Source organism: Aspergillus tubingensis (assembly GCF_013340325.1).
Source record: "Aspergillus tubingensis WU-2223L DNA, scaffold_8, whole genome shotgun sequence".
Taxonomy (NCBI): domain Eukaryota; kingdom Fungi; phylum Ascomycota; class Eurotiomycetes; order Eurotiales; family Aspergillaceae; genus Aspergillus; species Aspergillus tubingensis.
In genome coordinates, this window is record NW_023336282.1 from 1843203 (window position 1) to 1860044 (window position 16842).

A 16842-nucleotide genomic window follows, 5' to 3' on the forward strand; every position below is an offset into this window, starting at 1 on the left:
TGGATATATATATTAGGGGCGATGTGCCTTCTTTCTATGTAGATAGTCCCAGTAGTCTTGTCCTACGATGGAATATTGAATGGCTAGCCGGGATTCTTAACTGGGAGTCGTAATAGAAGTTATTGTATTTGCTGAGATGAGCATTTTTATACAGATATAGACTTCAGCAGTTCTTACTTTCTATGCCAACTGGACACATGTATGAGATATTTGTAAATCTTCAGAGAATAACCTAAGACTAGCCTTGAACTATTTTATACTAGAACTTACTTTATCTCCAGCTTAATTGCTGTATCAGGATGGGATTCCCATTATCGAAGATCAGATTACTATAAAGACCGATACATTATCTGTGATGACCATGGGTGTGATGTTGGCAACAGCAGCCAAGTGCGCTGCCGTGTTGATACCCTTCTCAATGTATGATTTATTAGACCCTCTTATAGTGCTAGAATGTACTGCACAGTCATTTGACAAAAATGTGACTTGCATAAGTGACAGTAAGGAGTGCCACGTGTGAGACATGAACATTGTCCTACTAGCTGTGCTAAGCAGTATGCATCAGTATCACGATTGATACTACAAAACCCATCTACAGTCCAACACAATAATACTCATCATGCACAGCATAGAATACCATACCCTAACTATATACAAAAAGCGTACAATACTATATACATCATCTCAACTCCTAAGTAACAACCCTAATCACTCACTCCCTTCCTCCTTCCCCCCATCACCCTCCCCGTCCGCACCTTCATCTCCGTCCTCCACAACAATCACCACCTCCTCCTCCCCATCCTGCTCCTGCCCATCATCCTCCTTAACCCCCTCCTCCCCACCCACCTCATTCTTCCAACTCCCCGCATAATGATGACTAACAAAATACTCCCCCTGCCCCTGCGGCATCCCGCCCTGCAACGCCGCAAAGCTCGCCTGCGGCAACACAAGCACATCCCCCAACAACACCCCGCCCTCCCCAATCCCCTCAATCTCCTCCTTACCCACCCCGCGTCCCACCTCCTCACTAATCGTCTCCAACAAAGCAACAGTAATAGCCTGCGGCCCCGTCACATCCACCACATCCGGAATCATCTCCATCGTCACCTCGCCCACAGTGACATTATTCTCCCTCGCAAGCCCCTCCAACCGTCCCGCCACATACTCAATCGCATGATAGATATGTGCATTACCGGGTGTAGACATCACCGTCCACGACGCGAACTGCCACCCGTCGAACTCGATCCCCACGACTACGTTCGCTGTGGGCGGGATCGGCCATTGCGATATGGGCACTTCGCAGGATACGTCCAGGTCGGACCAGATCCCGCCGTCGATGTAGAGGATCAGCAGGCGGAGGAGGTCGGCGCGGAGGATGGGCACGGAGAGGGAGGTGTATAGGTCGGCGATTTCGGGCCAGATGGGGCGGAAGTTCGTTTCCACGTAGGCGAGGCTGGATGTTTCGGTGAGGATTTCGTGCCGTAGGTGTGGGTTTAGGGTTGTCCAGGTTGAGATCCAGGATTCGGCTTGCGAGGTGAGGCCTTTTGTGCCGGTTTTTTGCCATAGTTTGTGCGGGATGGAGTGGCTGGTTGGTTGGGGGTGGGTGTGCGTGTGGGTTTTGTGAGGGTGGGTGGATGTGGTTGTGGATGTGGATGTGGTGGTGTGGGTGGTTATTGTTGTGAGGGTGGTGGTTGGGAATAGGGTTGTTGGGTCTTCGGTGGTGGTGGTGGTGGTTATTTGGGGTGACTGTTGTGGTGGTAGGTGTATTTGTATCTCTGCTGCCGCTGGGCTTGGGGTTGGTGCGATGGTGGGTGAGATTGGTACGACGGGTTGGCGGATGAGTCGGTGGAAGAGGTAGAGGTTTAGGAAGACGAGGGAGAATATGAGGATGGCTGTAGGTCGGGTTAACATGGTGGACATTATAATGTTGTTTACTTTAATTGTGGTTGTGGTAGTGGTTGGTCGTGATCGTGGTAAATGTCTATTGATGCATCGCAGGATAGCCGTTCAATGAATGTATGAATGAATGTGGATAGTTAATAAACCGAATAGGAAATCTGCACAAAACAATATCGGAAATCTAGAGTACTGTATGGATGGAAAAAATGAAGGAATAATGAATGACTAGGTGAGTTACACCTGAAATCTGCAGGGTCCACGCCCGTCTTAAAGGCGTCCAGCTGCATTCTAAGAAAGGAGAATTAGCCCTGTCCCCGACTAAACATGGCCAGTCAGATGGACCTACAGACGCCACGGATGGACCCTCCGGACCCTCTCCGCTGAGATGGGGCGATGCCAGCCGATTGGCTTCCCGCTCTGACTTAGGGTCCAGTGTTGATGAGATTGCTGAGTTCACCGCGTTGCTCAGAACCCTGTTGCACGCTTTTTCTCTTTCAAGTAAATGAATAATGGGCGTTTTGGTTGTTCAGGTTGGTTGTGTTTGGGGGCTGGAAAGCAGGTTTGGACTAGTGGGTATAGTGTGGTTTTACTTTTTTCGCTGATGAATACCATGTCCGGATGGAAGTCTTGGAATTCACTAGTTGTGATGTATTTGCTCAATATTGGAATGTGAAGAAACAAAGGATTTCTATTTCCCTAAATTCTACCCTTTTAATGTATGTCAAAGTAGTTATAAGTGGTAGGACAGGCAGCCGGTGACATCCGCATGTAACACAGCAGCAGTCACGTTGCGGCTGTACCCTGTTGTAGTATTGACCGGACATCCAACCAACATTGAGGGTAGAATGATAAGCTGCTGATCTGCCAATCTAACCAGCCAGTCTGTATCGAGAAATGGAGGGCGTCAGGTCAGATAAGTTAGTCTGGTGCGGTGTCTTGTCTTACTCTTCAGAGTCGCGGCCGGATTGGGTGGAGTCTATTTTTAGCTAAGTTTGAGTTGGGTTGGGTTGCCTGATGGGTGACAGAAACTACACATTTACTACTGAAATCTTCCTTGCAGTAGTTTATCGGTGCCTTTATTGAGGACTTACAGACTGAGTGTGAATTTTGACGGAAATTCTTCAAGCACAATGACGAGTCTGTTGCCTTCCCCTTAAGCAATTTGTACAATTCACACATCACAAGGCAAAGCCCAGACCCTGTAGATCTAACCAAAGTCTAAGACAGTCTGACATGACTCTGCTCTGATTGGTCCAAGACAAATGATGTCTCCATCACAGCGGTAGCTAAGAACCACTGTATCCGGTGATCAGCGGGCAAGAGTTTCCACCGCGCAGGGCACGGGTTACTGAGAAAAGGCGAGTGTCTGGTTCGGGAGATTCCTGGTGGGGGGCCAATAAATACGAGGGTTTCATTTCCCTGAGATAGATGGCCTGGTGGGGGCCGCTTGCGGCGAAGGGAGATTAATTCGTGGATAGGTTTGCCGTTTGGGGCCGGGAGTTCACCTAGGTACTGACTGGGGAAGATTGGTATGCATCTACTTGGCATATGGCCGCTGTCAAAACTGCTTATGCTTGGGGGGCTTCATGTTTCGTCCGTTTCAGAATGCAATTCGAAGCAGCAGCTTCAATCCTTCCATGGGGCCATTATGGCTGTTTCTCAGTTTGCTGACGCCCCTCTTGCCGTGTTGGGCGGTGCGGCTGGGTTCTGTCCGCCTTGCCATACGACGGGCAGTTTACTACCGCCTTGGACAGGTGACAACGAAGTGTAAATGGGTAGTGTCAGAGGCTGTTGGGAAAAGATCCCATATATTGTAGAAGTAGCCTTCAGTAGGGAGTACCATTCTGATATGAGATTCGTGGTTCATGGAAGAAAACAACAGTACAATCCAGTCATGATCATGCTCGAAATGCACCCGATGTTCGTACCAGGACCATTATTATAGTACAAGTAGGTGCTTTGTGCTATCAACCATCATTTGAGATCGGCGAATATGCCACTCATATCTGTTCTCGAAGCATTGATTAATACTAAGTGATATCGCAGCTGATAGGAAGGAAAACAGTATCCAGGCAGCAAGGCTGCACAAGGCGGGAGATCAGGCACCAACAAAAGACAAGCTTTCCTCAACCAATCAAAGAAGGCACTACCGGCGGGGCAGACCCACTGCCATAAACAGAAACGGGAGATGAGAGTGACACTCATTTTCCAGTTCACAGTGGTACCAGGCTTGACAATGACTCGCTCGCTTCCATTTACTACTGCTTGATGGTCGGTCTGATGTAACTACCGATTTCACTTTGATAAGGCGGCAATTTGTCCCGTCCGTCTAATCTATTCCGACCGGGGCCCCGAGTTGGGGTGTATTACCACGTGGTGATGTTGGCTAGTCGAAAATGATGAAATTCTCGTCTGCTCCGTACGACTTGGGCTACGTGAACAATGAATAGTTCTGTAGCACTGGAATTGCAAAAATGGATAACTGCAATTAAAGTAGCATCTCTGTCAACTCAAGAAAATCACGTATAAAGATCGAGCGATTCTAACAAGATTGCTGACCCTGTCTACCATGAGGCTAAAGAGATCACTGGCAACTCCGGCCGAAGATTCACCTCCTAATCCTGTCATTGAGACTCTATATTTCTCCCTTGGATTTCCAAGCAGTGTGTGTGTGTGTGTGTGTGTGTGTGTGTGTCATAAAAAACTACACAAACGATGTGTTCTCCAAGTCAATCTTGGCGACATGGTGATTTCGGGGCAATGGAATTGTGGACAACTAGCGCCGTCCTAACAGGGAGGATATAATTTGATGATTCATTCAACGCAAACATGAATAGACTAACGAGCTGGTATACACTACAGTTTCTACTATCTCCAGGTAGACCTCTCTGTATTACCCACTCTACATATCAGCACTATCCAACTCAGGTATGAACAACTAGGAAAGCCTGGTGGTAATAAATACAACCGCACTTATTATGCTGTCCGGAAAGAACCTGGTGCGGGTCAATGAGAAAGATTGCCATGGCAAAGCTGGAAGAGCGGGAATCTCCAGTTACCTTTGGGAAAAAATAATCCTTGTCTACAAGTGGCAGGGGTGAATGCCGCTAAGTCTCTAGCCTCATGACCACCGCGTACGACACTCACCCCGCCTATTAAAGTCCTGCGGCGCTCCTTCCATAGTGTATTCCCTTCCATCTTTTATTCTAGACCACCGATCGATCCACAGAATCTGTCTGATTGAATTTGTCCCCAATTATGGAGCAGGTCCCGCTCATTGGCAACAATTCTACTACAGCTTGTGATTTCCCGGGTGCCTGCGTAAGTGCGATCATAGCCCTCTGCAGAATAAGGAATACTAATCCCGCTGTGTGCACAGTGCCTCGCCCTGGCTACAGTTTTAGGACAGGACAAAGTTTCTTTTCCCGACACTGCTGCTTATGAAGCGTCCCAGGGATCGTACTTTGCCCAGCAGAATAGCGAGCTTCAGCCCTCGTGCGTGGTGTTTCCAGACTCAGCCGATGAGGTATCCATTATCATCACCAGCATATTAGCAATATCGTCTGGTGTACCTGATTATCAGAAAGCGGGCTGCCAGTTTGCCATTCGTTCTGGCGGCCATAATTCCTTCGGAGGCGCATCCAACATCGATAATGGCGTCACCATTGATCTGCGCGCTCTCAACTCTATCCGGATACAGGATGCTCCATCACAGAAAGATGAGGATGAAGGTGCGCAAGACAAGGAGCCACAACACACAGTCCTTGTCGGAGCAGGCGCTACATGGGGCGAGGTCTATGCCCTGCTCGATCCGTTGGGTCTCTCGGTGGCAGGAGGCCGCGCTGCACAAGTCGGGGTTGGCGGGCTGACCCTCGGGGGCGGCATCTCCTACTTCTCACCGCGCTACGGGTGGACGTGTGACAGCTTGGTCGGCGCAGAGGTGGTCTTGGCTAACGGCACAATTGTATATTTGGATGAGGGCCAACATCCGGATTGGCTGGCAGCGCTACGCGGGGGCGGCGCTAACTTTGGGGTTGTCACAGGCTTCAATTTGCGGACTTTCCCACAGGGTCTTATTTACGGCGGGTCCATCTACCACAGCACTGAGACTATTGAAGCCCAATTACGTGCCTTCGCCGAGCTGGCTGATCCAAAGGCCGGCGCGAGCAGCTATGATGAGTATGCTTCGCTGATCACCAGTTTTGGGTTTGCCGGAGGCCAGGGGGCTGCCATAGTGAATAGTGTCGTGTATACGGGGGATCTCGAGGAACTAGAGGATGATGAAGTAACACCGCCCCCAACTGTGTACAAAGCGCTTTTCGACATCCCACAGTTGTTCAGTACCGTGCGTGTGGCACCCATGCATGAGGTGGCTATTGAGCAAGGGTCGTTTTCACAGAGCGGGAAACGGTAAGATTATCTTTCTTCTTCTAATCTTTTATTGCTGACGACAATCACACAGACAGCTAAGTGTAGTCGCAACGCATGGCGTGACCCTTTCTATGTTGAATGCAACCTACCTCCGGTGGAACTCCAGCCTGGAAGCCGTACAGGACGTGCCAGGCATTGTGTGGTCGATCTCTCTTGAGCCACTACCTCCGGCAATCTATGCGCGGGAACCACCCGGTCATAACGCTATGGGATTATCATCCTCCGAACAGCCTGAGCAGTCACTAGTGGTGACCTTACTGAGCGCCACCTGGGATGACGCGGCTGATGATGCCCGGGTTGAGGAAGCTGCCAAGGCACTGTTTTCAGGCATTGAATCGGATGCGTATGCATTGAATGCATGTAACTCTTTTGTTTATCTGAATTATGCGGCGCAATGGCAGGACCCGATTGCTAGTTACGGCCCTGAGAGTGTTGAGAAATTGCAACGCATCAGCCGTGAGGTAGATCCAACGGGTGTCTTCCGAAATATGATACCTGGGGGTTTTAAGATACCGCTGTGAATTGTGATTCTATCTGGTTGTTTCTTATTGACCTCTTCTTCAGTGTAGACCTCAATCCAGATATGCTTTAGGAGCTTGTTTAGCACAAGTGAATAACGAAGTACGCATTATGAAACTGCTCATTCTATGGGTCAATCATATCAGAGCCAGAGGTGTTCATATCCGGCGTTCTGTATATGAATGTGAAGCAAAAATAATTCTTCAACATAATCTCCCCTGAATACGCCCTCCTTTATTCTTCTCTAAGATCCCAGGATATGGAAAATAACCATTTATATGATTTCCTTTTCGTGTCATAAGCATGTCATTTGAATTAGGCATCAATACCTAGAAAGGACGTGAATATCTCATGATCTTCAATACAAAGTTTGTGAGCTTAAGTAAGATAAGGATCTACATTTTAGATTCCTTAGGCGGCTAAAGGCTTGTTTTCGTTCGTAGATGATCTCCTATCCATCCGAACTAAGCAACGATTGACTGAACACGAAGGTATTATGGCAATAATATCATATATATATATATTAATGCGTCCGTCTTTAAAGTATTGCAACATTTTAGAGCCTATCCGCCCAACTCCCAGGTACTCACTGACGAATACCCCAACGATTAATTTTAGTTGGAAGACTCAGGGATGTGGAGGCGTTTACAATCCATAAAAAGCACTCATTGCAATGATCGAGACAGTCAAAGCCAACTCAAACTAATCCTCCCACTTGTCATTCGAAGCCAACCGCGAGTTCGCCACAATGGTCTGCGCCAATTCCATAATCGAAGAATAGTTCACAATGTCCAGAATGGAGACGTCGGCTTGGGCCTCCTTCAAACACCATACGCGAATATCAACAGCAGTCAAGCTGTCCACTCCGTATCCACTGACAGGCTTCGATGCGTCAACGTCCTCGACTTCGACCATCATCTGATTCGCTAGCCGAGCCCTGAGCGCGTCCGTCACTGCCTCAGTGGCAGACATTCGGCTTGGCGCCTTCTTTATCTGCTCCGATAGTGCCGGGCCGGATTCACCGTCGTCTTGGCTTATCGCTCCGATTCGGCTTAGACGGGCCAGCCGGGCATTGGAGAGGGTATATGGCATATCAAGGCCCTCGGCGGCCAAATGTCCACCAGTAGGCAACCCCAGAATAATCTGCGGATCGCTGGACTTGCGGGTGTTTTCGTCACTACCCATTGTTGTTTGCAGAATACCGAGAAGCTCGTCACCATTGAGGCCGACAAAACCGAGGGATCTGATAAGTTCGGTGATATCGCTTCTCTGGGCCATGTATCCTATGTCAGTTACTGGCCCGACATCAATCGACACTGCAGGTAGACCCCGTGCATGGCGATGATGTGCAAGCGCATCGATAAAGGTGTTTCCTGTATACCTGATTAGTACCCGAAGACATGAAGCCAAAGGATACAAGACGAACCGGCTGCATAATTCCCCTGGCCACGCAGTCCGGCAATACCAGAAGCCGAGGATAGCATAACGAAGAAATCTATTTCTGCTGGTGCAGTGAGGTGCAGATTCCAAGAGCCCAGCGCTTTGATTTTGGTGCTTAGCTCCCATTGATCGGGTGTCATTTGTTCAAATGTTGAATCCTGTGAGGGACGTCAGTCAAATCCCGCTGCAAGAGTCGCTGGAAGCTCACAGCAAGGGCCATTGCAGCCTGCACAATTCCTCGAACAGCCGGTAACCCGTCCGTCGCCATCTGCTTCATTGCCGTTTCGACTTGCTCCAAATCACAAATGTCACATTTGTATGCTACACCGTTTGCCCCTGCAGTAGCAATTTCCTCGAGTACCCTTGGGGCATCAAGATGGTCTGAACCACTGCGTGACAAAAATACCAGAGTTCGAGCACCTCGTTGCACCATCCACTTCGCAATATGTTGGCCGAGCCCGCCGAAGCCTCCAGCTATGATGTATGTGGCATCTGCATCAAGCTTTGTTGCCTTGATGGGGGGTGGAATGGCCAAGACTTGGTCCTCATCATTGGCCTGGAAAACTATCTTGCCCATCTGCTTGCCGCTGTGCAGAAGTCGGAGACCATCAGGAATTTCCGGAAAGGCCATGACATGCAAAGGGGACGGCGGGTAACAATTATTCTCGAAATAAAATCTCATCGCATTCTCGAACAGCTTCGATGCGCGCGGCAGACATTTGTCGTGTAGTTCATGAACATTGACCGAAAAAGATGCCACATTTTTGGGAAGAGGACCCATGTCAAGCCCGGTATTCTCGGCTGTCATGTCTTAGCAAGTGCAGGAGACAATGATTCGAGGATAAGATACTCACCAGTACTATTCAATCGTATGTCCACAAATCGTCCAAACGAAGCCACGCATGATCGTGAATGTTGAAGCTGTTCACCTGACAGCGAATTGAGCACAACATCAACACCACTCCCTCTGGTCAACCTGGACACTCCTTGAGAGAAGCTGAGATCCCGGCTGTAAAAGATATGATCATCCTGAACGCCGTATGTATCCATGAGGTGAAACTTCTTCTCTTCTGACCCTACTGTGACATACACCTTTGCGCCCAAATTTAGTGCGATCATGATGGCGGCTTGCCCTACCCCCCCAGCCCCCATATGGATGAGAACGCTCTCGCCACGTTGCAGTCTCGCACATTCAACTAAGGAGTGATAGGCAACACAGTAGCTGATTGGCAATGACGCTGCCACTGGGAAAGGCATCCCAAATGGCATCGGCTGCACCATGGTTTCTGGAACGCGAGTGAAATTTGCAAAAGCCCCGGAACTCCAGGCCATGACTCGGTCTCCTATTCGGTACTTGGTGACAGCTTCGCCCACATTGCGGATGATACCGCTGCACTCATGGCCGAATGTAGGGTCGGCGACTTGGTCAAGCGCTGACAGAAGATCATGCGAATTAAGCCCAGTTGCCTTGACTTCTATCTCGACAGTGTCAGGGGACAAGGATTCTTGGTGGCTCAGGTCATCCCGGAAATGAATTGAATTAAAGACCCCTGGCGCACCCAGGCAAAGAGCCAATGATCTTCCCGGTTGTTTCAATGGTCCAAGCACTGGCTGAGGTCCGTCGCGCAGAACTGAATAAAAGTCATTGAGCCTCTTATTCATTCTGATACGCGGAATCAGAATTTGACCACCACGCGCCGTAAATTCGTGGTCGATATCCCCGTTCGCAATGCGTTTTAGAACATCCATAACGATGCTAGCACCGACATGGCTGTGAGAGTCTTCGGTATCCAAGTCAAGTGTCGTCAGTGATAGTTCGGGGTGCTCATGGCTAACACTTCGGAAAAGCCCCGTGACCAATGATGCTTTGGGGTCACTGCATTCAAAGGTCGCACCTGCCGTTACCCAGAGTGTGCCCTTTGATTCGAGAAGTAGACGTTTGAGGAGCAAGAAATCCTTTGCGTTAAGATCAAACAGTATCGGGTGCTCCAACTCGGGGAGAAATAGGCAGAATTTGTCTCCGAGGTCTATCCGCTCCGTATCGCATAGAGTGGCATGATGTAGGCGTATACCATGAGACTGTAGCTGCTCTGTCAGACTCCTCGACAGCTCACCAGGGCAACAAGGGCCGACAAGCAGAATGTCTTTGGGAAGGGCGCTGTCCAAATAAAGCGCCAACCCTGAGCTAAGGAATGGAATGGAAGAGGCGGCACTGTTATGATCTTCCGAAGCCACGTATTCGATGTTCGTCAGACCTCTCTCTGCCAGGTTTTGTATCCACGTTTCTCGAGACTCACTCGAGTCCTTCGCGAGAAGTACAATGAGAACCCCGTTGGCTTTTAACAAGCCTTTGGATTGCTCAATTGCATTCCCGGCTGCCGTCCGTCCATCCCCAGCGTTGATGATAATACAGTGGTATGTTTGGGACGATAATCCTTGCTCCTGCCAATCTTGGCTCAGGGCTAATGGGGTGGCATGAAGATATGGCCCACGGGAGTGCATCCTTTTCTTCAATAATGCTGCTTCATCATTTGATCCGGTGGCAGTGTACTGCTCCAGCAACGGAACTGATTCACCGTCGTGCCCCTCAAGCGCATCAAGAAGCCTCTCTGTTACATTGCCATCTCCGGCACCTATCTCTAGAATTTTCAAATCAGAAAATTTGTGTCCGAGAAGTCTGATAAATGATTCCAAAGGTCCCATTTTGTCTGGACCATCCGCTGCAGGGTTTGGCAAATCCAGTTTGCGAAGTCCCTGGCTCTTCAGATGCAAAGCATCTTGTTCCCAGTGTATCTCACTTGCAATTCTCTTCTGGGCTGTGTCCAGACCATCTTGACCCTCAGAGCTGACACCGCCTCCTAGGCGAGTGACTTTGATTCTGTCCAGGATTATAAGAGGCTTTTCCCTGTCCTCAGAGAACGCCCGAATGTTCAATTCTGCATCTCTGAGGCCATGTCGTGTCGCTGAAGAGTGTGCCTTGAGGACCGTGCCCGGGCCAGCCGAAATACCCGCGGATATAACCAGTCTACCGATGGATGTGGGAATTGCTGGTCCCTTTTCTCCTTCTCCGTGATTTAATATGGCAAGTGAAGCATGGATAACCGGATCGAGAGTACAGGGATGCACCAAGTGGTCATGAGTGAAGTTTTGCGGCATCTTGCTCCTTACATCTGGTGTTTGAACATCGAAAACCATTTCTCCCTGGTTCAATCGGATGTTGCTGACGTTCTGAAACGTCTCGCCGAACCGGAGATCTAGTTCAGATTGTTCTGCATAAAAGTTCTCAGAGGACATGGACCGAGAGCATCTCTTTTGTACTTGCTCATATTCTGACCGATACAATATGGTTATCTTCTCTTCTTCATTCGTGAATGACCCCATGTCCTGATTGACCTTATACTGTACCCGCAGGACGCCAGTGCAGTTTTGTGACCAGGGATTGTGGCCAACACGGGAATATATCGAAAATTCTTGCCAGACCGAGGATTTTCGGTGAAAATGTACCATCGTTTCTGCTTCATCTTCTCCCTTGGGAATAATAATGGCGTTTTTGATAGACACATCACGTATCTCGTACGCCTTTATCGCCTTGTCGGGGTCTGCCGTTTCTCTCGCGGCTTCCAATGCCATGACAAGCATTCCGGCGGCGGGATAAATCACTTTACCCTGCACCTGATGATCTTCAATCCAGGGATTTTCGGAAGGGCGGAGGAAATGACGCCAGCGTGCATGGGCGTTGTTACCCTCATTGTCCCTGATTCCAAGGAGGTCCTTCCTAGGGAATTTCTTGAACCGGTATGCACTGGCTACAGCTGATTCGTGCCAATATCGATTAGAATGATTCCACGGATAGGGTGGCAAGTCGACAAGAAGCTGAGTTGTTTCGTTTGGATCAGGGGTATTTGCGGCAATAATATTAGAATCGTACCCATGCTGGAAAAGAACACCAATCGCCTCTAGGAGACTTTGTGCTGCATCCTTGTTCCGATCCAAGGCAGATACGCTAGTACAATCTACCTGCATTGCCTTTAAGTTTTGTTTCACCGGGCCTTGGAGGGCACCGTGAGGGCCGATCTCAAGCATGAGGTTGACATAGGAGTACCCCTTCGGGCGCTTCGATCTCCGACTGTCCGAATGGTTGATCAGTGCTTGCATTGCTTGAGAGAATTTAACCTGGTTTATGAGGTTTGTCACCCAGTAATTTCCACCCAAGTCACAGTTGTCAATTGATGCTCCTGTCACACACGAAAACATCTTCGGTGAATCCGGTGTCTCTGGAAGACCATGCACATCTTTCAGAAGGTCTCGGTACATGTCCTCGACCACCTTCATATGTGCTGAATGATAAGCTCGATTTACCCCAAGCTTCTTTGCTAGATGACCATCGGATTTTATGAGCTTCGCAGCATCGATAATCGCAGGAACGTCACCAGACAGGGTAACACTGTTCGGACTGTTGACACAGGCAACGACAAGCTTTCCAGAGGACACCTGTTGAATATAAGACTGAGCCTCCTGCTCACTAATAGCAGCTGCTAACATATCACCATCAAGGGGATGGTCTGGGTCAACGTCTGGTGCCATCGAGCACACCTGACCGCGATAATATGCCACTGTCCAGGCTGCCTCTCGGGTTAGGGCACCCTTTGCATAAGCAGCGGCTGTTTCTCCACCAGAATGACCAATCACCGCTTCAGGGGGCCATATGTCCCAGCTTTTCAGGAGGTCAACCATCGCCACTTGCAATGCAATGCAAAGAGGTTGACTGAATTCAGGAGGATTTATCCTGGAAGATTCTGCGTCACGAGAGAGCTCTTCCACAAGTGACCACGGGCAGCCCAGAGACTTCAAATATTGGTCGGCAGTTCTCATACTATTGGCATATACATCGTAGTGCATTAATCGGCGACCCATCGCATGGTGCTGCGCGCCCTGACCAGTGAAAACGAGGGCAAGCCTGGGCCGCTGCGATGACCGGACAGCAGGGGCTATATCAACCTCACCGCTCGCAATCTCTCCTGGATCCGAGCAAACAGTGAACGACCTCCAGGGAAACTGGGTGCGCCGCTTTACTGCTGTATACGCCAAGTCCGACAGCAGTTTCGCCCGCTCGACTTGCGTGAGCATGCCCGACCTTTCACCGAGAAATTCTTTCCATGACTCCGAAATCCGTTTCAGCCCGCCTTGCTCGTGGGCCGACCACAAAATCAACTTCGGAAACGGTTGCACATGGCCATGTGTATCTCGCGATAAAGTGAGGCTATTTGCATCATGCTTGTCACGACACAGGTCAGGGTTTTCGGCAAGTTTCGCGGGTACTTTGGAATTGTGACGGCCCCTGCCAACATTTGCCTCAAAATAGGAGCAAGCATCTTCCAAGATAACGTGTGCATTCGCACCAGCAAACCCGAACGAGTTTACACTAGCTCTCCGTGGGCCTTGGTCCGGCCACGGAATTACTTCTGTAGGCACGGCTAAGTTCCATTCTTCGGCGCGAATACGGGGATTGAGTTTGTCCAGCCAGATTTGAGGCGGAATGACGCCTTTTTCAAGAACATAGACAGTCTTTATAAGCGATGCGAGACCGCTGCCGCCTTCGAGATGACCGATGTTTGCCTTTAACGATCCCACCCAGAGTGGCTGACCTGGCGGTCTCAATTTTCCAATGGTCTCTCCCAAGGCTTGGGTCTCGATTGAATCCCCTGCGACTGTTCCAGTACCCTGCCGATTATTAACACGGTGTTCTCGAGCAGGCTTAGAAATAGTAGCAACTTACATGTGCTTCAAAATACCCTGTGTCTCTCATTTGCAATCCTGCCTCTTCGTACACCTTTTCGATCAGGGCTTTCTGCATGTTCTTTGATGGAAGTGTCAGGCCGGGTGTATTCCCATCCTCGTTACTTCCGGTATTGCGGATCACTGCACGAATGACATCGTTGTCTTCGATGGCTTTATCTAGTGGTTTGAGCACCACAAAACAGGTACCCTCCCCACGACCGTAGCCATTAGCCTTCTCATCGAAGGTCTGCGACTTGCTATCCGGGGAGACCATCTGCAGGTTGGAAAGCTTCATGTAAATCTCTGGGAACGAGATGATGTTAACACCACCCACAAGCGCCTGGTTCAGTCAGCGACAACCTCTGTGGATCTCAACTCCAAACTACGTACCGTCTCTGATTCACCCAGCCGAATACTCTGGCAGGCAAGATGGAGTGCTATGAGAGACGAAGAACATGCTGTATCAACTGTCATGCTTGGGCCAGCCAAATTGAAGAACCACGAGACACGATTTGAGAGACATGATGACTCGGTCCCTGTTGCGTGATAAAATGGAAGGCTATCGAGATCCAAGTTCTGGAGGAGCTGGTAATCATGGTTGAAGCACCCGACGTAGCAAGAGGTGCGAGATCCGGAGATACGATCCATAGTAATACCCGCTGCTTAGAGTCAGAATTGGGGAAAGGCTTTATGGCTGAAGAAAACAAACCATTTTCCATAGCCTCGTATGCAACTTCCAGGCACATTCGCTGCTGGGGATCCATGGCTCTCGCCTCGGAAGGGGTGATAGAGAAGAACGGCGCATCAAATTCTTCGATATTTTGGTTCATGAAGTGGCCACCACACGAGTTTGAAGTTCCTGGGCGATCAGGCTGCGGGTGGTAGAATGCATCTGCACTGAATCGATCTTCAGGCGTCTCCGAGAGCGTGCTTTTCGCGTTCAGGAGGAGTTCCCAAAGCCGATCTGGATTCGATGCGTCCCCTGGGAATCGGCCCCCAATGCCAACAATGGCAATGGGCATAACTGGACTGTCTTGTGTACCTGGCATGGTGGATTTGTGCTGGAAGGATGATGCAGATGTTTGCGTTTTTCAGGTATAAGCTTGAAAGATTCCAACTTACTACAGTTATTGGAGAGTTGGTAGATAGAGTATAAGTAGATTTAGTGCTGAGATTTCTTTTCTTTTCATGTACATTAGTCTCCCGGGGAGCAGCCTGACCCTTCAACAATTATCTAGACGCGTTCCAGCCTGGTATTGTTCCAGGGCAGTTTGTCATTGAAACTTACTGAACAATACAAAAAGGTATGATCTCCACACCGTCAGTGGCAGTCATTGGACTATAAGCAAGAGATCAATCTACGATCTAGTCATACATCTCCGCTCGATGCAGATTGACGTATTAAAGAATGGCCAGAACGCAAATCTAGCTCAGGAGTCAGGTTTCTAGGTCGGCCCACTGATGTACCTATCTGAAGAAAGGGCACGGCATCTTGCATGGATCGTCAACGATATCTCTCTATTTGGCGCCCCACCTCATGCACCTTGCCACAAAGGTATGATTGCATTGTTGAGATACTAATGATCTGCCTTGAAACTTTGTCAACATTCCACATCATTTACTCTCAGGTGTCCCTAGCTGACATCACGTCATGAATATCAATCGGAGCATATTCCCGTTCCTCTGTATGGAGACCGTAGCAGCATATTCCATTTGATGATTCAGACTGGTCCACCATACCATCTTAACAGCATTTCCCTTCTCCGATTACACACTCCCTAAAGTGAGCGACCTTTCAAGAAGACATGCGCTTTCTCTGCCTCCACGGAATCGGCTCAAACGCCGAAGTGTTCAACACCCAACTATCCGCGATCCAGGCGGCTCTAGGGTCACAGCACGAGTTTGTCTTTGTCGATGGCGATATCCCATCTGAGGCCGGACCAGGTAGGCTCACAAGCCTGTATAGCACAAACAAAGCTCATCTTTGCACAGGCGTGTATGGACTCGCCGAAGGGCCGTACTTTTCGTTCTTCAACCTCCCTATTGCGTCTCAGATGTACGACGCCTTTGAGCTCATTGATCAGGCCTTAGAAGATGATGGACCTTTCGATGGCATCTTTGGCTTTTCACAAGGAGCCGCTGTGGCTGCTTCCTATCTTCTCAGGAATCAGGACACGCATCTACCATTCAAGTGCGCCGTCTTTTTCTGTGCTACGGCGCCATTCAACGTGGAATCGGCCACATTCCGATCGATGGATGACGGAACCTTCAGAGATGAAGTCACAGGTGAAGATGTCACGGCGGAAATAGCAGCGAATATTCCTGATCTCTTGGATCGAAAAAAGTTTCCCTCTCAAGGAAAGTCTATGATCCGACCATACCCGTCTGACGGCTCGATTGAGATACCACTACCAACAGTACACGTCTATGGTAGAAATGATGGGTACTATCCACAATCCCGAAACCTAGTCGAAATGTGTCAGTCCTCCGACAGGGAGGTGCTGGAGCATAAAGGGGGGCACAGCATCCCTTGGGAGCAAGGGATAACCAGTCGTATCGTTGATCTTCTCCGGAGGCTAGTCCATGCCGTTGAGCTGCAGTAAAGTGGGCTTGGCGCATTTCGAGGTAGATGAATTACTGGATATGGGTACCGTGCTTTTGGTTGCAAAGCGGCACATCAGGAATGAAGGTTCCTATTTATGCAGATGACCCAATTAGGGAACAAGACACTATCGAATCCATGAGCCAATACAAAGAGCCTTTGCGTTCCGGAAT

At 49.4% G+C, this 16842-nt stretch overlaps 4 protein-coding genes across 4 annotated transcripts; 2 read left to right on the forward strand and 2 right to left on the reverse strand.

Annotated features, from left to right (window-relative positions):
• Window positions 1-708: 708 nt before the first annotated feature.
• AtWU_06978 (glycosyltransferase family 32 protein) lies at window positions 709-1911 on the reverse strand (the record flags this gene model as incomplete). The annotated part of the gene is made up of 1 exon (XM_035502087.1): window positions 709-1911. The coding sequence occupies one exon, from the start codon at window positions 1909-1911 to the stop codon at window positions 709-711; it is 1203 nt and encodes a 400-aa protein (XP_035357980.1).
• Window positions 1912-5157: 3246 nt separating this feature from the next.
• On the forward strand, window positions 5158-6851 carry AtWU_06979 (FAD-binding oxidoreductase; the record flags this gene model as incomplete). The annotated part of the gene is made up of 3 exons (XM_035502088.1): window positions 5158-5220; window positions 5279-6309; window positions 6362-6851. 3 exons carry the CDS (start codon window positions 5158-5160, stop codon window positions 6849-6851), a joined length of 1584 nt encoding a protein of 527 aa, XP_035357981.1.
• A 700-nt stretch (window positions 6852-7551) lies between these two features.
• On the reverse strand, window positions 7552-15116 carry AtWU_06980 (type I polyketide synthase; the record flags this gene model as incomplete). The annotated part of the gene is made up of 7 exons (XM_035502089.1): window positions 7552-8222; window positions 8276-8447; window positions 8498-9090; window positions 9144-14010; window positions 14066-14407; window positions 14458-14726; window positions 14777-15116. 7 exons carry the CDS (start codon window positions 15114-15116, stop codon window positions 7552-7554), a joined length of 7254 nt encoding a protein of 2417 aa, XP_035357982.1.
• A 756-nt stretch (window positions 15117-15872) lies between these two features.
• AtWU_06981 (uncharacterized protein) lies at window positions 15873-16670 on the forward strand (the record flags this gene model as incomplete). The annotated part of the gene is made up of 2 exons (XM_035502090.1): window positions 15873-16011; window positions 16060-16670. 2 exons carry the CDS (start codon window positions 15873-15875, stop codon window positions 16668-16670), a joined length of 750 nt encoding a protein of 249 aa, XP_035357983.1.
• Between the last annotated feature and the right edge of the window lie 172 nt (window positions 16671-16842).